We start from the raw sequence: 21162 nt of genomic DNA, 5'->3' as shown, positions 1-21162 counted from the left end.
ATCTTGTGGCACTGCAGGGATATAGTATAAGACATCTAAAACAAACCCCGTATAAATATATATATAGAAATATACTTCAATTGTCATTTTTGTTGGCATATAATGCAAATAGAAAGACGACCTAATGCCGCTAGTGGTCTTTATGGTCGAACGGTATTTCGATAATTTTACCTCTAGTGTTTTAAAGAAATCGAAAAGTAAATTGTTCGTGAAGAGTTCCTTTCATTCTCAGTGGCTAAACGTAAAACCATTGCATCGTGGTGCGGGGCGTAGACATGACGTGATCGGGTTGACAAAAGTGGGATGGATATGGGTATGTTCCATCCCAGGGGATATCACAAATAGATACTTTTAGAAGAAGGAATTTATGGATGTAATTGAACAAAGGAAAGTGTCATAGTGTGTTTTTTTGGATATCATCATCATGAGTCAGTTACTATGGCATCTAATAAGTCGTTTATTTGAAGACGTGGCCGTCGACGTTGGCAAGCTCCTTGCCATCAACAACGACAGGGGCGTCCCAGGCCCAGATGTCCTCGATGTACTTGCGGTCAGCCTCGCTGTTGGGGTCGAGCTTGTCGAAGTTGTAGCTCTCCCAGTCAGGAGCGACATCGAAAGCAGGGGTGGCTTCCTGGCCACGGACAAGGAAGACACCCTCGTTGACACAGGCGTAGTTGGCACCGTAGACACCCTGGCAGCCAAAGAGGTATTTGCGGGAAGCCTCAAGACGAGCGTGGAAACCACCTAAACATTGGGTTAGCAACTGTGAAGATTCATGATGGTCCGAGGTTCAGGGGCGTACCGATCAGGTTGTTGGCCATGAAGGTGAGTTTGAGCTCATCGTTGTACTTGTAGCTGACCTTCCAGAGGGAGAACTCATCGGCCTTGTAGTTTTGCCAGAACCAGGGCATAGCACCGGTGCGGACGTCCTCGTTGGAGTATGTGCGCTTCCAGTCGTCAATGATGAAAGTGGGCTTGCCGAGGGCCTCAAGCGGGTGCTTGGGCTTCTTCTCAGCGGGCTGAGCCTCCGCAGCAGGGGCAGCGGCGGCAGCAGCCTTGGGCTTCTCCTCCTTCTTGGGGGGAGTGTACTTGATGGCCTCATCGACGAGGACGGGGTTCTCAACAACGGCCTTGAAGGCGGGCTGAGCGACAATGGTCTGGTACCACCGGGCAACGGCGGGGTAGTCAGAGCGGACCTTCTTGTCAATGACGGTGGCGAAAGCGCGAGTGAGGAGAGAAGCAGTGAAGAGATCAGCAAGGGTGATGCGCTCGCCGACGAGGTAGGTGTTAGCAGTGAGGTGGGCGTTGAGGACGCCGAGCTTCTTCAGGGCAGCCTTGGCAGCATCGTCAACGCTCTTCTTGTTGTAGCCATCGAGGCCAAGGAGAGGGCGGAACCAAGAGCCGAAGCTGATAAGGAGCTCGGAGTTGGCGAAGGACAACCACCGGAGGATGGAAGCGTAGTCCTGCTTGGTCTTGCCGAGAAGAGTTGTCTTCTCGTTTTGAGAGGTCACTTTGACAACAGTTAGCATCAAATATCGAAACAAATCAAATGATCAAATAAGTTTCGAGTCACAAAAGCTATGCTGCCTTGATCAAAGATTTTGCTCAAAGGCGGGGGTAATAAAGAAATTCAGAGTTTGTATGTTATCAACAGTATTGTTCTGACAGGGATAACTAATAATGAAATTGCTCATCATGTAAAAAAAGACTATGACCTTTGAAAAGCCGCAGATTATGTGAACTATTGTGTACGTACCGTAGACGGCAATGGCGATAACCTCAGAGAGGGTGAAGCCATTGGCACCCTCGAAAGCGGGGATCTTGCCTAGAGGCTGAAGCTTGGTGTAGGCATCAGACTTGTTGAAGTCGGCAGCTGGGTTGGCCTGCGTCTCGACGAGCTCAAGCTCCAAGTCGTTGTGCTTAGCAGCAACGAGGATGGAGATGGTGCGAGTGTTGTCCTATCGAGGGAATCAGCTTCTGTTCTAGTATTTCAGAGGGTAGCAATGTAAATGCTACAATGGAAACAAAGACAGGGGACAAACGTAGACGTACACGACGACCGTAAAGCTTGCCGAAAGCCATGTTGAGGGTGATAAGGAGTAGAGGAGGGATGAGGGTGATGAAGGAAAGGAGAAAAAAGAAGGAGGGGAAGACTCAGGTCTCCAAACTTTGCAAGTGGATGAAATAATTTTGTGCGAATCAGACGGAGTCTCGGTGCCGGAGGAACGTTTAAACGGATCACGTGGGCCAACATCGAAAAACCTCAGGATCGCCTAGGACGGCAGGCACCTGACTGCGAAGCCAGCCAGTCCTCCCTTTCCGCTGAATTCCTGTCGTTGACCTTCAATTGGGGCCTTTGACAGCCGGTCTGTCTCATCATGGGCTTGAAAACAGCTAACTGCGTGGCCCATGCCATGCAGACTCTCCGATCCACAACCTATCTTCGAGCATCCATCTCCCAACGCTTAGCGGCCCCTACATATCTCGTCCCCGGAACTGCTATATCGACGCGCATACAATGGCATGGAGGTGTTCGTGGTTACGCCACCGAATCTCAAGCTCAACAACCCGAGCAGACCGCTGCCCCGGAAATTGATTTCGTAAAGCTTGAAAGCAGGCCCGTACGAGTTATTCCCGCATCACCTTCCTATTTTTCGGGCAGTCCAAAGTTCTTCGACCACCTGTTGAGACTTGAGAGCCTTTTGGCAAAATATGCGACATTACCGACTGTGCCTGCCGGCGAGGCTCCTAGAATGGCTTGGTTGAAGCTACCGGGATTCCGAGAATTCGTTGGCGAACAGGTTCCTACGAAGAAATACAAAGGCCTACTCCAAATTCTGCAACGGTTAAATCGGATTGAACCCGGCGTCATTCCCGACGAGGTTCGCCTCACGTTGAAAGATTTCCTTCGTCCAGGAAATCCGTATGCCCTGCAGGCCGCGCAACCTACTGTGGATGAATTGGGTCGTGCTCGTGGAAAAGGAAAGCGTAAGTCGTCATCCGCAGTAGTGCAACTGGTAGAAGGCGATGGGGAGGTTCTGGTCAACGGAAAGAGTTTGGTCGAGGCGTTCCCTCGAGTGCATGACCGTGAGAGCGCGACGTGGGCCCTTAGGAGTTCATCCAGGCTAGATAAGTACAACGTGTGGGCTACGGTTAGGGGCGGCGGCACAACCGGACAGGCTGAGGCTGTCGCCTTGGCGCTTGGACGCGCATTGATGGTACACGAGCCTGCATTAAAGCCCATCTTGCGAAGAGGTACGTATAGCAACTATATTGAGAGAGTGAACTCTATTCGTTTTGATAAGCATGTGCTAACGCCTCCGTCCTTTCTCCAGCCGGCGTTATTACCGTGGATGCTCGACGTGTGGAGAGAAAGAAGCCTGGCCACCTCAAGGCGCGCAAGGCTCCTACATGGGTCAAGCGATGAGACACTGTCGCGGACAGTCACATGTTCATATCCCCTTCTTACTTCTTTTTATTCACATACTGTATTATTTGATTTTCGGCGAAGACATATTATTTGCTGTTTTCTCTCAATTTGGCGTCAAGGTGTCGTTTCTAGGTACGACACTGCATGTTCGCGGCGACCCGCATGTAACTATTGGCGTTTCTTCTGTCTGATCAAGTCAACCGAAGATAGTGTAGAATTTGTACGACCAGAATTTGCCGTGATTAATTTGAGTGATGACTATGTATACTAGGTGTCTGGTTTTCAGCATATTTCCCTAGGAACAAGGATTTCAGTAACTCGGTCACCCACCAAGATTGACAAGCGAAGAAAAAAGAAACTATAAATCTATGGAGTCGAACCTGAAAGGCAGGTCTGGAGCATGCTGAACTAGGTTAAGTCCAAGACCAAAGCTGGGAGAACCCAGATCCCAGGTTCGAGGACAACCTATGCCGCGATGCTAAGATCACCAGCCGATTTGCTAGAACTAGAGTTCAAGATCTTTGAGTTCGCAGGGTGATCACTGATCATCACGGAGGACATAAAATAGCCAAGTGGAGGAACCCGATATGCAAGCACGGACCGATGCATTAAGGAGGTCCCATTATTCCTCAACCACCGGATCGTACAGACTCACTAAGTTAGACATAGTCTAAAACTAACCTAGGATAGCCTCATTTTGGGACCGGTTAAGGAATTTCTCCTCCGTGGCCCTTCGCACGTTCCTCCTAAGCTTCGTTTAGAATGCTTGATAGCCAGCATTTGATAGGGTCAATGGAGGCAAGGAGCAGGCCCAAAGACTTTCTATCTCAATCTTGTCCAATCAAAAGTTCCACCTTTTTGTCCGATGTACTGAAGACATGGGGTGGCAGCATCGGAACGGAATCGATTGGGCGAAGGGGATCGTGGGCTTTGAGGCACTTCTGCTGGCCACGAGGATCGCGTTGATGCGCCAATTGCGGAATTATGAAGAAAACTTGAGCTAGGTTGTTGCAGCAAGAAACCTACTAATAGGACTGGAGCCCACAAGCTGCTTTGTAGGAATGTACGGAATATTGATGGTGGTGAGATTAATGGATATCGGAATGAAGGATGGACATGAAGCTGAAGGGCTTAAGCAGATAATCAGGTGATTCTTCTACAGTAAACATGTGACTCGGTATACAACACAAAAAGGGAGTCTCTTCTTGTAGCCCATATCCAGAATCGAAGTCTATTATTACCAAGAAGAACACCTTCAAACAGACATGATGCAATCGATCAGTGAGAAACAGACCGCCCACAATGAGGCTCCAGGATTTAGACCAGTCGCTTCACTATTTACTTCCAACATAACGTGAGACGAGTTTAGCCTCATCTTCAAACCGCATAAAACGCTTTACTTGGACAAGGTGAGGCAAGTTTATTTATTTCCCTTGTCTACCTGCGACTTTTTATGACGACGATATCGTGTGATTATTCCAAATTCCGGGCGATATTTTTTCATATTGTTCTGCGACGAAAACGATCCACATGAAAGGCTGTGCCTGTATGCTCCCGAGTCCCTCGTGTACTGTACGATGATCGACAGCGATCCCCACCGCATACCTAGTCCAGCCTCGGGCAAGTTCGTCGATCCAGCGCCAACTGAGCACGCACTTCGAACCCCGAACGAGGCCGATCCTTGGTGTGGATGACCGATCCACTGCCGTGGGTTGCGATCCAGCTGGGATCTCTCGCAGAGTGCACTCTGCCCAGGACTCTCGGGCCCCATGGAAACTCAACAAAAGTATTTACTGGTCGAATCAGAACGGACGAAGAAACGATGACAGACCTTTATTGGACGGAGCTGCATGCATTGATCCCATGCAGCAATGTGACATTTGCAGCTCAAGCCTCCCATGGACTCTTTTGAGCACCTTTTTTTAATATATTTTTTTTTTTAATACCAGGAACCCTTGTCCATTTTCGTACTTTTAGCAAAGCAAGTCATTATTATTCTTGAACTGACTATGCTAGTCATGGCCCAGGGTCTGATCCTCCTGGATCCTCGCGGCCTCGCAGGAGCTGTCACTGTCAGCGGTTCTTCCCGTGCAGCCCCAAGGCGATCTCACGATTCTTAACGAGGACTTGGAGTGACGAAGACAAAATACGAGTCAAGATTATACTTTCGCAGTCCTTTAGTTTTTGTTGCTATCCAGGACGCCTCTATTTTGACAGCGCAGTTATTGTTGGGTTACTTTCTCCGGATCGTCGAGCAACAGGTCGCGTTCCAGCAATTTGGGTCAACCACTATTGAGTAAGCTGACTTCTTGGATAAAACTGGGCCTGAGAGAGCAACCAGGCAAATCGACAATTTCCGGAGATTTGGAATGGTTCCAAGCCTCCAAGCTCGCAAAGGGGGGTGCGAATGATTAGTGTGGAAATGGCTGGTTCCAGCGGACTGGTCGTGAACCTTATCGGATCCGCTTGGAGATCCCCTCTACTTAGTTGGGAGTAGTGCATCCCTAGCACTGTTGCTCCCACTATTTAGGACTGTGATGATGTCGAATGGGAATTGGATGGGCCTAAATAGTCCCTCCGGGGCTATGCAAGGCCGCTCGACCTGGTCTGTCCGTGCCCAGGCTCGTGCCCGTCTGGGACTGCGACGAACGGATTCAGATATAGTGGTATTGGACGGGCAGCATTGTAAGAATAGAGTTATGAATGGGTTGAAGAAGGGGCCGCTTGTCCCCTGAATTGAAGAAAGACTGGCAGGACGATAGATCTAACTATACTGTGCTCCAGCTGTGTCATCTTTCTTTTCCAATTCTCTGCCTGTAGAAGTTCTTGCTCGCCATTTCCTGTCCATCTTACTCGAGCTAGATCCTCTTTTTTTTTCTTTTTCCGATTAATTAATTAATATTCCTCCCCACAGGGTATGAAGAGTAAGGCCATGAAGTCAAGGCATTTGTTAATTATAATTTGTGATGCCAGGGCCATCATCCTGTCCGGCGTCTCCCCGGAGCGTCTACTCGCCTCGTTCTTGAGGCTTTCAATAATTGCTCGGGGATCGCCCGCTCCATCGTCCATCATTCATCACAGAAGAGGCCCGTATAAGTTAGGTACCACTCTCTCTGTTTGGAGTTTCCGTCTCTCAATATTTCTTACCGCTCGATCCCACCTGTGTTTGCCCCTCCCTTCTTCGCCGTTCCCCAATAATAAGCACGTTTGGGCTGCAAACACAGAGCAGACAGACGAGCACCTGCATTGCATCTGACGTGAATCGCACATAGGCTGTTCAGGGTCTTTGGGATTGAACCTTTTTTTCACTTCTTAACCTTTCCCTCCTTGCTGTTCCATCCATTCTTACCCTTGAAGCCTTGTGGCTCCTCTCCCGACCTGTGTTTGTTCTGGGCCTATCGTGCATTTCAATTGCTCCTGGTCGCTCCGGATTCGCATTTGCCGCGCGTCTGAGCGTGCTAGGTGGCAAGGGATCACTGTACGTCTCTCCATTTTCTGTCAAGAACCAAGCTGACTGAGCTAAAATGATATCTAGATTGCCCTGGTGGCACCCATTCCTCGTGTGCAGGGCTGAAAGCGTGAGACTAACGCGCGCTTACGGTCTACTGGGTGGTAGTCACGTTCTTTCCTCTACCTGGGATAAGATAGGCGTATACATCGTCTTAGGGGGACGAAAAGGGCAGAGCGTAATCCGCAGCGCTGTTCAGGTTCACCGTTTAATCCCGCCAAACTGGAATCCTACGCGAGTCCTCCGCTCTCCCCGCCGACGAATTGGTCCCTTGGCCTCGATTCGGTGCGTAGGGGTTCGTTCGGGGGCATGGATGGTGAGTTTCAACGCATGAAACAGCATGATCAGCAAGCATATTACGCGACACAACCGGGCATGTCCCGTCGCTCTACCTCCAGATCGTCCGGCAGTACGGCGGACCGTTTTAGACAGGCCGGATTTCAGCCAACACGTGGAGATCCATCGCAGGCCGCTGGAAGACCACGAATGCCTGCGTGCATGGACTATGGATACACAGACAGCACCTTTCAAGGCGGTGCGTTGCAGGAGGACGAATTGCAACCGTATCCGCCGACGTTGCGCGACCACCAGCAGCGCCAGCAACCCTTTCCTTCATATGAGCCCGAGATTGTATACAACCTCGGGCAGCAGGGCCCAGCGCAACCCCCGTACGAGGTCGTGCCACAATATTCGTCACGGCACTCTGCATCACTGGACTCCCTCGCCGGCCAATTTCCCGTTCCACAGTATTTCGTTCCCAATGAACCGTCAGGCGCTGGGCTCCCATCATCTTATCTGCCACCGGGACTTTCTCTGTCCGCATATAATCAGCCGGGGCCCATTGGACGCTCGAACGCAACGCAACCCTTTCCCGCAACCATGGCGGACATGACCCCCGTGGGGGCGGCGGGACAGCAGCAGCAGGCGCTATCACAGTCTCAGCCGCAGGTGTTGTCAGAACTTCCGGCGTCAACAGAGCCATATCGGCAATTGCAGCGAGCATTACGGGGGACTATCGATCATACTCGCGCCGGTCGATTGGTAGAGGCTAGTCGATCATTGCTAGAAATCTCCGAGTGGCTTGTGGCTAGTGCGCGGGAGCTTGGTATGTTTTCTCTCTTAGCGTCCAGATGATTTATCTACCACCCGCGGCTTCCCTTCATGCAAGATTAAACTAGCACTACTAGGACATCCTCCTCCTTCGAAATTAAGTGTTGGAAGATGATAAGTTAACATTGTTATGCCCATAACAGGTATTCTCCGCGATGACCAAATGCCCCACTCCGATCGATTGAAACTATGGAATGATTTCAATATCTGCTGGCTAGCGTTGTGCCAGAAGCAGAAGGACATGACGCAGGACTTGCTTCAGACAGGCCGTCAGCCGTCCCGAACTAGTCTTCTTAGTATCGAGGCTATGGATACTCTGGGCAAACAATTGATACAGCTTTGTGATCAGATGGAGCAACATGGCCTGGTGGATTACCAAATAGGCATTTGGGAGGAAGAAATCTTGTCCGGTAGGTCAGCCCCCAAGTCGAGTCACCTCCAAGATGAAAATAATAACCTGGAAACCCAACTAGCCTTGGGCCAATGTTTGGACCTCATCGAAAGCCGACCTGAACTTACTCGTACTCGTCCCGCCGCAGCCCACACGTGAGGCTTTAGGCTTCAAATGCACGGATCCCTATATGGTGCAGATCGATTTTCCAGTGCCCAGACGGCACCCACTTTCCGCGTCATTTGCCTTTGGGTGGCCCTAAGTCAGGGGCTAAATTAGACCTTGGGTCATGATTTCCGTTCCAGCTTTTAGGATGCACTATCGATTGATAGATCGAGGAATTCTTATGCCCGACCTTGTTCCCCCCCGCCACGCTAAGCGCTCCTTCATCTCATCTTCAGAGTTACTCGCCCCTTGACGCCCGAAGACAGCTGTTGACTGAACTGGTCTGCCTAAAGCCCGACACCACCTTCCAAATTAGGATATAGCCGGCGAGCCCTAAAACCAACAGTTGGAATGTTCAACTTCACAAACCCATTATTATTATTCGATCAAATAGTCGACCATGGCCGCAGCGACGCCCGAAATTTCTTCGGGGTCACCGTCCGAAACGAAACAGATCACATTTTGACGTCACGGATCTGATATTACGGATTCAAATCCACTCCACGTCCTTAGCCCCGCGTCTGGACGATTCGTGTTTGGAGATGCACCTTTCCCTCACCCACGGGAATTGATCAACTTCGGTGAAAAAATGAATGCGCTCTGGTTAATTTCACGCAATATAGACTTTCTATCTGCCTCATTTCTTGATAACTTCTGCACGATTATTTTTCTATCCTCCTTCAGCTGATGCAAATCGGCAGGGGTTATTATTAGCATGGATTCTTAGCCTTCTCGTACAGCCGCACTGTTGGGGCTGGCGTGCATTTTCAGTACGTACTTGGATCGACAACACTATTGAGGGACACACTTTATTCCGATTTCCATTACTTTATGATTATTATGTCGGGTTTTCTTTCCATTAAGATCGATTTGATCGAGGTGGTACAGTTATCGTGTCTTGGAGTTGGAATCTTGACAGTACGGTGTATACTACCGTGTAGAAAATCCAAGACCCGCATAGGTATATTAATCTTCCGAATTCTGGTCATAATGGTTAGACTATCCCTCCCTATATAGACACGACTATGGCGACGATGACCTATATACTTCACACCGAGTGGGGTGGTTTTGTAACATATACTACCCACAGATCACTGTCTGGTCTCTGCTTCAAGCCTGAGGCTCACTCCTTAAATATTCGTGTACCGAAGCACGGAATCACGTGCAGGTATTTGCATAAACGCCCGATGATGTGATTGTACCTCGATATCTCCGAAAAGACCAGGGGTGGTGTTTTGCTTGTTTGATGGTGTTTATGGAAGGAATGGTGAGGTTTCATTCCTCGGACCATGGACGCTAAAGCCTTCAAATATTCTTTGGAAGGGGCATGGCCACATGTTCTTCCTTACTTTATCGCACGCCCGAATAGCAAAGAACATCTAAAAATTAACATGAGTTCAACGCTCTCGAGTCACTATGATAGTGGTTATCAGAGTTTGTATGTAGTTGTACTAACTCCCGTAAACTATTTACATCTGGTGTCTTTTGGGCATATACCTAGAGCACAAGGGCATTGTTTTAATCATGTGCCATTGCATCCAATTGAATCGTCGCATAAAGAACAGAGGGTGTTTCAGAGTTTCATTGCAGCGTAAGCAACTACAGTTGTTTTGTCGTCAAGATCATTTCATAAGAGGTAGTCATATCAGTCCATCCAGTGCATCCAGTGAGCCGGTCCAGTTTGGCGCCATCCGAGCAAAATAAAGTAAACAAGGGCAATGCTTGCAAGGCCCGTCAATGTTGCGCTAGGAAATCAGATTTGATCTGATATTGCACAATATTAGCACCAGCAACGAAAACACGCAGGCCGCAAGAACCGGGCGGAGGGGGTTGAATATTATATAAATAGAAAGCATGGGGGAACACATACCCAATGTCAGACTCAAATTAACATCGGTATTTTCAACCATATCCGTAAACTCCTCGAAGCTAATCTTGCCATCACCGTCCTTGTCCGCCTCCATAATCGTCTTGTCGACAATCTGCTGCAGTTGAACGTCTTTTAGGTTGTTCCCGACCATCATCTTCAGCACGATGAAGAGCTCGCCGTTGGAAATGAACCCGTCGCGATCGATATCGTAGACCTTGAATGCGAAGCGGAACTTCTCTTCCTTGTTGCCCTTTGAACTGAAGGCGGATAAACCGGAGACGAATTCTTGGAAATCGACATCACCGCCACCGTCTTCATCGAAGATTGCGATCATTCTGCCATCACATTATCTTGTCAGCTGGGACTTGCGGAGTCGGGGTTCGGGATGAGGCGCACCGTGTGGCGAGGGGGTTGGATGATACTTGTGGGAGGGAGAGAAATTCTTCGCGATCGATCGTGCCAGAGTTGTCCTAGAGAGATGGTTAGATAGGACTCTCTCTTTGATGGGCTGAAGAGCGCACCTTGTCGAGCTTCATGAAACGTTTGCGGAGACGGTCCACTTCATCCTTGTCGACTGGGAGCTGTTAGTGCGGGGTAACTTATATTGTGTTCATAGGAACATACAATTCGACGCGGATATAATGTTTTCGAAGATCTGCGATGTTCCTACAGAGTTCTGTCGTCTCCGTGAATACATGGCAGCGGCGTTTGGTCCGCCGGATGTATCCATGCTGAAATCAGAATAGATAGCAGGGTGGTCAAAAGGAGTGATGGTGCCAGGAAAAATAGAGCAGTGATAAAGAATGTAGAGTTAATCTACCAGAATATACGACTGAGTTAGTCTATCATCAGAGAATAGAGATGCGGCTGTCAACAACTTGGGTCAGGAATGCCAAGCGAGGCATGCCCGGGCCTGCATTATTTGATGTTCCACCCCGCACTAGTCCTAAATCGGTTAGTGGATTGCGCCCCTGAGGACGCACTGGTGCAAACATGCCAGTGCTTTCACTGCTTTGGGGCAGAAGAGGCCAAATCAGCCCCAGCACTGAACGACAACCGGCCGACCAGCCTAATTTTACGAGATTTCAGCCGTCAATATCACCCACCACCCATCTCTGGTCATCATAAAAATACGACTACGCGATTTTACATGATCTGAACTTTCTATCGATACCGATTTTGGGCCCCCTACCCATGGTCGCTGCGGTCGCTGAGCTTTCAACGCCCCAAACGTTCCTATGACTCGTTATGGCGGGTTGGGTAGGACGCGCCCAAAGAAGCTCACCCCCAAGGCGTCCATTCCCATTGTTAGCGAGAATGAGATAGATGCAATCGAAGAAGAGATTCAGAGTGGCCTACAGCAGATCGAAACTGGTGTTGAAAAGGCCGAGGAGTCTGTAAGTTCCCCTTGTTTGGTGCATCACGTGACAACCACCCATCACGATGTGCAGACATTTTCGTGAAGCACCAGCTCCCAACCAGCACATGCTAACACATTTATTACGTATAGGAATTCCATTTGCAAGTTGCAATAAATGCAACAGCACAAGGAAAAGTCGTAAATGAGGCTCATATCCCAACGCCGGAGACTGTCCTCAGTAACCTCCAATATGACGAGCTATACCCCCCGGTCTTCTCGCAGCCTGCGACATATATTCGCTTCTCCTCCACCGTGGAGGATTGTTGCGGCTGCCCGTATGACATGACCGAAGAGGATGATGTATTCCTGAAGATCATGAACGAGAAGCGGGACCCCAATGACCGGTGCACAGAAGACCAATTCGAGGAAGTAATTAACTTCTTCGAAGAAACTGCGCGATTAAAGCAGCCGTTTGCAGCGGTAGATAGCCCGCCGGTCTTGAGCTTTCCGGATATGCAAGAGTCCATGGATGCAACCGTAGAGGATATCGTAAGGCGATTTGCCAAGGACGTATATGAGCATTGGAAGACATTGAGGACGAACAACGGCAATCAATCATTACTTTCCAACCTGAAGGTACGCACCGTCTCCTGTAAGGCATGGTTCAAAAATTCACACATTGCTGACGTGCATATGCAGTTCGAAACTGGTCAAGATACAGATGATACAGATCCTTATGTCTGCTTCCGCAGGCGTGAGGTTCGGCAGATTCGCAAGACTCGCGGCAGAGATGCCCAGAGTGCGGACAAACTAAGGAGGCTCAGGAAGGAACTGGAGGATGCTCGTCAACTGGTTGCTCTTGTGCGGCAACGAGAAGTGGCGAGAAGAGAGATGTTGGCGACAGAGCGACATCTTTTCTTGCAGCGGGCTGAAGTCAAGGATATGAAGAGGAAGCTCAATATCAAGGACGATGACGAGGACCTCATCAACCAAAAGGTACGACCCGTTCACACATCATTGTCGTCCCGCTTAGATGCTAATGCAACATGCAGCCCAAGAAGAAGCCTATGGAGGCACCGCCCATGCAACGCCCAGCGGCAGCACAGCTCCGTATGCCGCAAAAGCCTGGGACCCAGGCTGCGGAAGACTTGCAGTTGCTGGAGGACGTCCAAGCGGAGAAGGAAAACGAAATTCTCCGCGATATCAAGGCGCACATCGCCAAGCATATCAAATGGAACGAGGGCTACGTGGACTTCACACGTGCTCCGCTCTCCCCGTCCCCTGAAAGGACATTTGAACATTCATTCCGTCCTGCGATCACAGCGCAATTGCCAACTCCCCCATCCTCAGATTCTTCCGAAAATATGCTGGATTCAGCACTAGATACCGCGGGTCCCATATCTTTCCGTGATAAACTTGCCGCACACGCTATGATAACGAGTGAGGATGCCAATAAAATGCCCTCATTCAGAAGACGTATTGGGCGTGGCGGGCGTCTGCTGATTGACCGCCGTAACCTCGCTTCTCGATGTAGTGTGGAGTTAGATCACTGGAAGGCAGACAGATTCAAGTTTGATCAGGAAGATTCAGACGAGGATATCGACTATGAGATGGATCAGTTTGATATTCAGATCATGCAGAATCGGGCAATCATGCTCGCCAAAGCTCGAGACCAAGCACATGCTCATGCACAGGCAGCGCAAGCACGGCGACTCCAGGCTGAACAAGCCGCAGCCAACAACCCAAATCCGGGGCAAACGATGGGATCAAATCCTGGGCAAACGATGGGATCAAATCCTGGGCCTGGCGCCATTGCCCCGACAGCTGAAACTTGAGCCGGGCCTCGTTTTCTCCTCTCCCCCCGAACCTTTTTTCAACACCCTTTCCATCAACGTTCTCGCGTCGACCATTTTGACCGTCATGGTCCTCCGAACCCCAGTGTACTTTTACTCCCTTTATATTTTGATTCTTGGGGCCCCTTTGTTTTCTGAGTCCTTTTCCGCCACAAACCCTTCTCCGCCTGGATGCTGGATGCTGCGAAGCATTCGAAATTCTGGATAACGTCGCTGATGATTATTTCCCCTTTTTATGACGACCTAAGATTATGCGATGTTAGTGTACATAGCTATTTTTTTTTTCTCCCTTTATCTCCTCATTTTGCAGCCAATAGGTCGATGAGCCTTGTACGGATAGTGGAGCTAAGAGGTCAGCAACGAAGAAAGATAAAAAACAATTAATAATATGTATCAAAAATGGGAAAAATAACTTTTCTTCCGAATATGATCGATAGCAGCGTAGGATGAATGAGGCGTTAGGTTCTTTGGGCTTTCGTTCTCCTCGAATCGTCACCGTCATCGTTTGCGGTCCGCTTCGTAGTACCACCCTCAGCATTTCCCAGGTAGGTGTCGATCTTGATCTTTACAAGATCGAAGACCTCCTTTTCGCCTATTCGAACTTGAATGGCCATTTTTCGCCGGCGTGAAGGCCCGTCGAGAGGGCCAGATGCTTCGAGGTAGTAAAGCTGGGCGAGGAGTTCACGATCTTGCTCTATCGTTGTGCTGTACCGTCCCTGGTTCATCACAATTGCGGCGCGAAGGAGCCTTGCTTCTTCTTGGCCACAGGCTGGCTTAGGTGGTTTCTGCTTCTCCTGTTGATGTGCGAATTGCTCGGGTGTTAACGTCAAGGTTTTGAGGAGCAGGGCCAGTTCTTCTGGTATAATATCGGTGACCGTATCATCATCTGAAGGTCTAGGTATGGCATAGCCATCATCAAGAAGTTCCAAGTTTTCGAGCAGTTGAAGCTATGAAGATGTTAATCCAAGGTGTAAAATGTGAGGGGTAGTGAAGTTGGCAATTACCCGTGGTTGATTTTCGATGTCAGAATCGCCGAGACCCGCAGCGGCGCACAAAAGGTCGAGTGAGAGTTCAATAACGTCGTACGGAGTGTAGTTATCAGTAACGTAGCCATACCGCCTCAGAAGATCAGCACGGGGGATTTCTCCGTAATCGTTGAAAATTTCCTCCCCAGCTCGGATGGGCTTGATTGCCTTCATCACTACTGATTCTTCTTCCTGGAAAAGGCGCGCCTATGGATTGAGGTGAGTGGAATGCTGAAAGTATATACAGATATGTGTGGGGAACTCACGTTATTTTTGTCCGCGTCCGCATTGAGCATATCAGCAAGAGGCACCATGCCCTTGGAGGACTGTTCTTCATCGTCGGTGAGATACCCATCTTCACCATCACGCTCATCCTCATTCTCCGGCTTCTCAACATCAAAAGCGTAGGCCATTATTAGGGATCCCATCATATGAGCAAGGCTCAGGAGTGCCTGGGCACCCGCATCGCCGTCATACGAAGCAAGGCCGTCAATAGGAGGAAATAAAGAAGGGTTGGCTCGAACGACAGGAATAATAGACTCCAGAATGGATTCCTCAGCTCCTGATTTCCCGATTTTCTCAACAACAGCGCTCCCCTGCAGCTCTTCAAGCTCCGCCGGCGACCAGAACATCAAGGTGTCAAAATTCTGCGGCAAAACCCGGAAATACGGTGCCCAGGTGGAATTATCACCTTGGAGACACTCGTATATCATAACCAGCATCATAGACAGCCATGGGCCGAGCTCTTCTAGGTTTTGAGAGAGCAGACCTTTCAGCTTTGAATTGTGGGTGGAGAGGACGAGACCTCGGGGGATAGTGAAAAGCTCTTCGCCTTCGAAAATATCGGATTGAGCCACTGGAGGGAATGAAGGTATCGTCAGAAACAAGGACACTTTGGATAGAGGTACAACTTAATAAAGTCGACGGCAGACCGTTGGGACGAGTTTTCCCTCGTCCCAATGGAGAACATACCGACACCTCTTCCAGCAGCATTTGCTCTCAGATCAGCTATATTTATTTTTGAATTCACTGAGACACCGGGTCTAGAAGATAGCCATGCAGCAAACTGATCTGACTGGCGTTGGAAGTTGCCAAAGTCGGAAAAGTGGGTTGAGGAGGACATGGCTTTTATTGACGAGGGTTGTGGGCGAGCGAAGAAAGAAAACCACGCCGGTCCCTCAAAAGACGAATCTGAGGAAACAAAAGAAATAGATAGCAGATATACAGAGGTGTAGTAGGATTATAAGGATCGGAGTAAAGAGTTTGCCCAAGAGGGGGGAGAATAGAGAAGAGGAGAGAAGAAGGAGTGGGCTGTTGAGTTGTCGTACTAGTAGCTTCAGTTTAGTTAGATGGGTCTGGTTGTATACCGTCGGATAAACGCAGCGGCGGATTTACCGTGACTGACCCAGAGAAGGCGAGCCAATCGATAAGGCTGCTGATAAAAAAAACAATCTCCGGCCTCCGCCCGACTTTGCCCCTCCATACCGAAATATAGCTATCCTACTTATCCAATTTAATGTTATTTGAATAACTACCACACTGAGGACTCCATATTCTTAGCCGCAATTCAATATGATCGCCATCGGTCTCGAAGGTTCCGCCAACAAACTCGGCGTGGGCATTATGCTGCATCCCAAAGATGGAAGCACCCCGCAAGTCCTCGCCAACGTCCGTCACACCTATGTCTCCCCTCCTGGAGAGGGATTTCTCCCCAAAGATACAGCAAAACACCACCGGGCGTGGGTTGTAAAACTCGTCAAGAAAGCTCTCAGAGAAGCCCATGTCTCCGTCGACGATGTGGACTGCATTTGCTACACAAAGGGACCCGGAATGGGAGCTCCTCTCCAGAGCGTGGCTGTCGCCGCCCGGACGCTAAGTCTACTCTGGGCCAAAGAATTAATTGGTGTCAATCACTGTGTTGGACGTAAGCGCTCCTACCCCAAATCTTGCTGCAATGCAGAGTGAATTCCTGAGCTAATAATAATGCGGATAATTGTAGATATTGAAATGGGTCGTCTAATCACTGGCGCATCAAACCCGGTGGTTTTATATGTTTCCGGAGGAAATACCCAGGTAATCGCATACAGCTCACAACGGTACCGCATTTTCGGGGAGACTCTTGATATCGCCGTGGGTAACTGTCTCGACCGCTTCGCGCGCACGCTACATATCTCCAACGACCCAGCACCAGGGTATAATATTGAGCAACTCGCGAAGAAGGGAAAACAACTAGTCGATCTTCCATACACGGTGAAGGGCATGGACTGTTCCATGTCAGGAATTCTGGCTGCGATCGATGGGCTCGCTGCGACATACGGGCTGAACGGAGAACAGCAGGAGGAAGAGGAAGAAGATAGCAAAAGGACGCAAGATACACCCGTAACAGACGGAATTTTAGAAAACCGAAAGCCTACACGGGCAGATTTATGTTTCTCGTTGCAAGAAACTGTATTCTCAATGCTGGTTGAGATTACAGAGCGCGCTATGGCACATGTTGGATCGAAGGAGGTTTTGATTGTTGGTGGAGTCGGGTGCAATGAGCGACTACAAGAGATGATGGGAATAATGGCCCGAGATCGTGGCGGAAGCGTTCATGCGACTGATGAGAGGTTCTGTATTGACAATGGGATTATGATCGCGCAGGCCGGAATACTTGCGTATAAGACCGGATTCCGGACGCCGTTTACAGACTCCACGTGCACCCAACGATTTCGGACGGATGATGTTTTTGTGCAGTGGAGAGACTAGATAACAAAATATTTACTTTAATTAAACAACAGTCTAGCGGTTTAATCCATTTACATTCATGGCATACCATCCGCTCATCTTCAATTTACCATTTTGACTAAGACGGGGCAACGAATGAGTAACTATCTGATATCTATACTCAGATGCCCAGCAGCTAATGTTGAGCCGTCCAAGCACCTCATTGTTCTAGCGTATATATGATAAGGCCGTTTATCCCAAACACAGGAGTAAATGTTTGAAGGAATGAGAGGAGATGCATATACGAACACCTAACCAACCAACTTCCTTGATACCATGTGCGCATTCAAGATGCCAAAAATGTTAAGGACCGTACTGCGTGCCATGACTGTTCGTTCCCATTAACGGTCGTCCGCCAACCGCGATTTGCCATTAGAGTGGACTCCAAGTCAGCGTCCTCGATAAGTGTGGCCATGAGACGCAATGCAGGCGCCTTGAAAGGTTTCAAGGGAGCCTTTGCAAATGATTTTGCTCTATAATGCTGGAGTCATGGATTCCTTTCGACGCAGATTGTCTAAAAGGGTTAATGCTGACTCGTAAGGGAAATACGTGTTGCTTGTGTTGTGTTGCCTAGATACAGGGTTTCTGAAAACCGAATATAGTAGCCGTTTATTCACCGATATCCCCGGTTGGCTTATACAAAATTGTCGTAACGTACTGCGAACAAACGAATCAGTATGAAGGTCCCATATTTATATTGAAAATTCAGAATCGTTACCTTCCGTTTATATCTCGTTGTCACACTTGTGGCTAATACGCCGTTTTTGATGCTGCTTGTGGCGAGATGGTTCAGCACGGTATGATTAGGGTTATTGAGAAGACTGCTGTCGTCTTTCATGGGTGTGGTGCCGTTTAGGATAGATTTCCCAAGGAAAAGTGGAAGGCTTGGTGGTGTTGGCCCATCGCCAATGATGCTGACAGCTTGCTGGTAAGGAGCACTCTCCTCATCTTTGTCAAGATCCAGGAGGAACTGCGGGATGACGCCACGGAAATCGCCAATTTGGATTTCCTCCGGTTCCTCCTCTTTTTCTGATTTATCGTCGTCGATGGCGGATTCGGTCGATCCATCCGCGACTTCATCGAGAGCTACTTGGGGAGGGTTGGTACCCGACGGCGATGACCCTTTGTCACTGTCCCTCCTCGGTCGATTTAAGTCGTCTGCACTAAGTTCGATATAGTTGACCAGGTGATTTGTAAAATCGACAGCAGTTGGGAGGTTGTCCGCGGCGCGCATCTCACCATCAACAATAAACTTGAGATGATGCGTTCCCGGGCGGAGATTTAACTTGGTGGAAAAGACACCGGGGTTATTTTCACTGCCCAAAAGCGGACCGATTAGTTATCGCTGGGAGAAAATATGTGGTTATTCAACAGTGACAAACCTTTTATGAAGCCGAAACTTCTTCTCCCAGTTGACGAAAGTTCCCGTTACGTAGACTTTGTTACCACCAGACGTCCATTCGATGGTTGTGGGAACAGCTTTTCCCACACCGCTTGTAGTATATGGCTGGAGTTCATCCACAGTTTCTTCATCTTCGATCGTGGTCATGTCGGGATTGGCCGTGGCGGTCTTATCACTTGGTGCATGCGCAGGAGCGAGGGGGCTCGCATCATCAGGCCCGCTAATGGGTGACCCTGGTGTAGCTGTAGCATCACCAATCGGCAGAGGCATCCTGGGCGGACGCTGAAGATGATGGGACGCACTATAGTACATCTTGTGAGGCGGGGCCGACGGGGTAACAGCAGATTCGTACGGGTCGCGTCGAGCAGCAGCTGCGCGAGAAAGAGGGACCTGAACAGGGTGGGAGGGATCGGGGGATCGAAGCTTCCTCGAGGGAGAAACTGCCCTCTTGGACTCGTGGGGATCAGACCGATCTACAGTCCGCGTTGGCGAATCTGCGACATTGCGGGTCTGCAGGTGCCGGTGGACAGAAGCCTGGTTTTGGGAGGACGATTGACCAGTTGCGGTTTCTCTTGAGGCAGATGCATCGGCTACGGGCGCTTTGGTGGTGCTGGGGGGGCCGCTGGGTGAGGGACCGCGAGCTGCTCTTTTATCACTCGTCGATGCCGTCAGGCTCGTGGTGCCCGAAGTTACCGGACTCGGGCCGTCTCCCGCAGGGCCCTTGGAAGGGTTATTGCCCATCTTTGAGACTCGGAGTAGTTGCAGAAATATGCGATATTCGAGGAGGGACCGCGGGGCAGGGGCGGTTTGGGCTATTGAGTCGGAGGCGAGAGAATCGAGAATCGGAGCCGATCAAGATATCCGCATCAGACTATCAACCTCAGAAGGCCGCGGGGCAGAACACTAGACAAGTCGGGACGGATAAACAGGGTCGCTCGGTGAGTCAAGGAAGAGAGTGTGGGGAAACAAAGGAAATTAATAGCCTATCGCGTATAAACAGGGTACACATGTGGCAAGAAACCCGAAGAGTCGGGGGGGAGAGCGCTGGAGTCGGCAGCAATTGGAGTCTGGAGATGATGTCGATAATCTCTTGATATGGTCGACCCCGGAGTCTGGCCAGAAACGGTCATTAGGGCTTAGGGTACGCTTCTAAACAAGTTGAAGGCTTTATGTATTCCTTCGCAACCTGAGCACAATCCGCAACTTGATGCATGATACTACGGGTTTGCTTTAGCGGAATGACGCCGGTATCTCGTGGGGCACAATACACCTGCTGCCTTTCCGTCTGTCACTACCTAATTACCCAGGCAAGTGTCATTCTGCCGCCCAATTGGGGGCTTACTGAACCAGGATGTATGCACTGTCCCCAATTTGGCCATGGTTCACTACAGCTGGAGAAAGTGTCCTCAATTTCCATTGGGATCTAGCCTGTTAGGCTCGGGAGCACCCTCCATACTTAACTCCTGTTGTGTATGATACACTCGCATCGCTCGGCGCCAAGACCTGGACCTTTCCAAAAAGGAAGTCGCGACTGTCGCGGCTTCTCCGGGCCGACTCGCTGCTGGAACCTGGAACTGCAACTGTTACCCCCGACCTCCTCCCAAGTGAATGTCAAGTGTCTGCATCATCACTGCAGCCCTCAAAGAATTGGCGGACATCCATATCGGCTTCCAGGGTTCCTGATCATGAGCTAGGCCTGTACCAATGGGCTTCCTCTCCGCTCTGTCAACGTTCGTCTCCATCATCCTGGTATACCCCGTTTACTATGTAGCGTTTTGCGCATACTTTCTCCTAAGCCTTGTGGCCTCACCTTTCATATACCTGGGCTCGTTATGCCTCTGGTTGGTTCTCTTGCCAGTAAAAATCGTGCTCAGCCTCAAAGTATGAGAATCCTCTAGGAAACCAACAAGGAGACTTGAAGTCTAACAATACCAGGCGCTCTTAATCTACCTCGGGGTAGCTTCACTGGCTGGTGCTGGTGCGGCTTTGCTCTTGTACTCAATAACGACCTTGGCTATTGATGCATTATTGGGTCGCGTTTCAAGTTCTACGACTGTTGCCCGCCTCAAGCCTAGGCCGGGGCATCATGCAATCGAGGATGTCAAGTCCGAACCCTCCAACGGCCCTGGGGAAAGCAATGCCTTATTGGATAATTGGGGCTGGGGGGTAGACGCAAATCCCCTGAAAAAGAGTGGATTGGTGTCTGAAACGATATTGGAAGAAGAGAGTCAGAATTCCGAGATCTGAATAGCATCTCACCCCTCGCCAGCGCATGGGCTGAT

The 21162-nt window shown here is 49.7% G+C and overlaps 9 protein-coding genes across 9 annotated transcripts; 5 read left to right on the top strand and 4 right to left on the bottom strand.

Moving 5' to 3' along the window:
* Positions 1-457: 457 nt before the first annotated feature.
* On the bottom strand, positions 458-2082 carry APUU_10721S (putative translation elongation factor eEF-1 subunit gamma; the record flags this gene model as incomplete). Its single annotated transcript, XM_041703941.1, has 4 exons — positions 458-744; positions 803-1510; positions 1757-1958; positions 2053-2082. 4 exons carry the CDS (start codon positions 2080-2082, stop codon positions 458-460), a joined length of 1227 nt encoding a protein of 408 aa, XP_041550087.1.
* Positions 2083-2378: 296 nt separating this feature from the next.
* On the top strand, positions 2379-3427 carry MRPS9 (mitochondrial 37S ribosomal protein uS9m; the record flags this gene model as incomplete). Its single annotated transcript, XM_041703930.1, has 2 exons — positions 2379-3255; positions 3336-3427. 2 exons carry the CDS (start codon positions 2379-2381, stop codon positions 3425-3427), a joined length of 969 nt encoding a protein of 322 aa, XP_041550086.1.
* Positions 3428-7436: 4009 nt separating this feature from the next.
* On the top strand, positions 7437-8598 carry APUU_10719A (uncharacterized protein; the record flags this gene model as incomplete). Its single annotated transcript, XM_041703918.1, has 2 exons — positions 7437-8043; positions 8192-8598. 2 exons carry the CDS (start codon positions 7437-7439, stop codon positions 8596-8598), a joined length of 1014 nt encoding a protein of 337 aa, XP_041550085.1.
* Positions 8599-10357: 1759 nt separating this feature from the next.
* Positions 10358-11204, bottom strand: cnaB (calcineurin regulatory subunit B; the record flags this gene model as incomplete). The annotated part of the gene is made up of 5 exons (XM_041703907.1): positions 10358-10368; positions 10475-10809; positions 10871-10944; positions 10996-11048; positions 11099-11204. 5 exons carry the CDS (start codon positions 11202-11204, stop codon positions 10358-10360), a joined length of 579 nt encoding a protein of 192 aa, XP_041550084.1.
* Positions 11205-11712: 508 nt separating this feature from the next.
* EPL1 (enhancer of polycomb-like protein 1) lies at positions 11713-13669 on the top strand (the record flags this gene model as incomplete). The annotated part of the gene is made up of 4 exons (XM_041703896.1): positions 11713-11871; positions 11985-12470; positions 12534-12830; positions 12887-13669. The coding sequence occupies 4 exons, from the start codon at positions 11713-11715 to the stop codon at positions 13667-13669; spliced, it is 1725 nt and encodes a 574-aa protein (XP_041550083.1).
* Positions 13670-14145: 476 nt separating this feature from the next.
* On the bottom strand, positions 14146-15835 carry APUU_10716S (ribosomal lysine N-methyltransferase; the record flags this gene model as incomplete). Its single annotated transcript, XM_041703885.1, has 4 exons — positions 14146-14634; positions 14692-14919; positions 14979-15568; positions 15685-15835. The coding sequence occupies 4 exons, from the start codon at positions 15833-15835 to the stop codon at positions 14146-14148; spliced, it is 1458 nt and encodes a 485-aa protein (XP_041550082.1).
* A 449-nt stretch (positions 15836-16284) lies between these two features.
* Positions 16285-17460, top strand: kae1 (O-sialoglycoprotein endopeptidase; the record flags this gene model as incomplete). The annotated part of the gene is made up of 2 exons (XM_041703874.1): positions 16285-16636; positions 16712-17460. 2 exons carry the CDS (start codon positions 16285-16287, stop codon positions 17458-17460), a joined length of 1101 nt encoding a protein of 366 aa, XP_041550081.1.
* A 627-nt stretch (positions 17461-18087) lies between these two features.
* On the bottom strand, positions 18088-19621 carry APUU_10714S (putative Snf1 kinase complex beta-subunit Gal83; the record flags this gene model as incomplete). Its single annotated transcript, XM_041703863.1, has 3 exons — positions 18088-18135; positions 18197-18794; positions 18861-19621. The coding sequence occupies 3 exons, from the start codon at positions 19619-19621 to the stop codon at positions 18088-18090; spliced, it is 1407 nt and encodes a 468-aa protein (XP_041550080.1).
* A 963-nt stretch (positions 19622-20584) lies between these two features.
* APUU_10713A (uncharacterized protein) lies at positions 20585-21127 on the top strand (the record flags this gene model as incomplete). The annotated part of the gene is made up of 2 exons (XM_041703852.1): positions 20585-20761; positions 20816-21127. 2 exons carry the CDS (start codon positions 20585-20587, stop codon positions 21125-21127), a joined length of 489 nt encoding a protein of 162 aa, XP_041550079.1.
* Between the last annotated feature and the right edge of the window lie 35 nt (positions 21128-21162).

Source organism: Aspergillus puulaauensis, chromosome 1 (genome assembly GCF_016861865.1).
Source record: "Aspergillus puulaauensis MK2 DNA, chromosome 1, nearly complete sequence".
Lineage (NCBI taxonomy): Eukaryota > Fungi > Ascomycota > Eurotiomycetes > Eurotiales > Aspergillaceae > Aspergillus > Aspergillus puulaauensis.
Note: the sequence above shows the minus strand (reverse complement) of the source record. Positions and strands in the feature narration are given on the sequence as shown.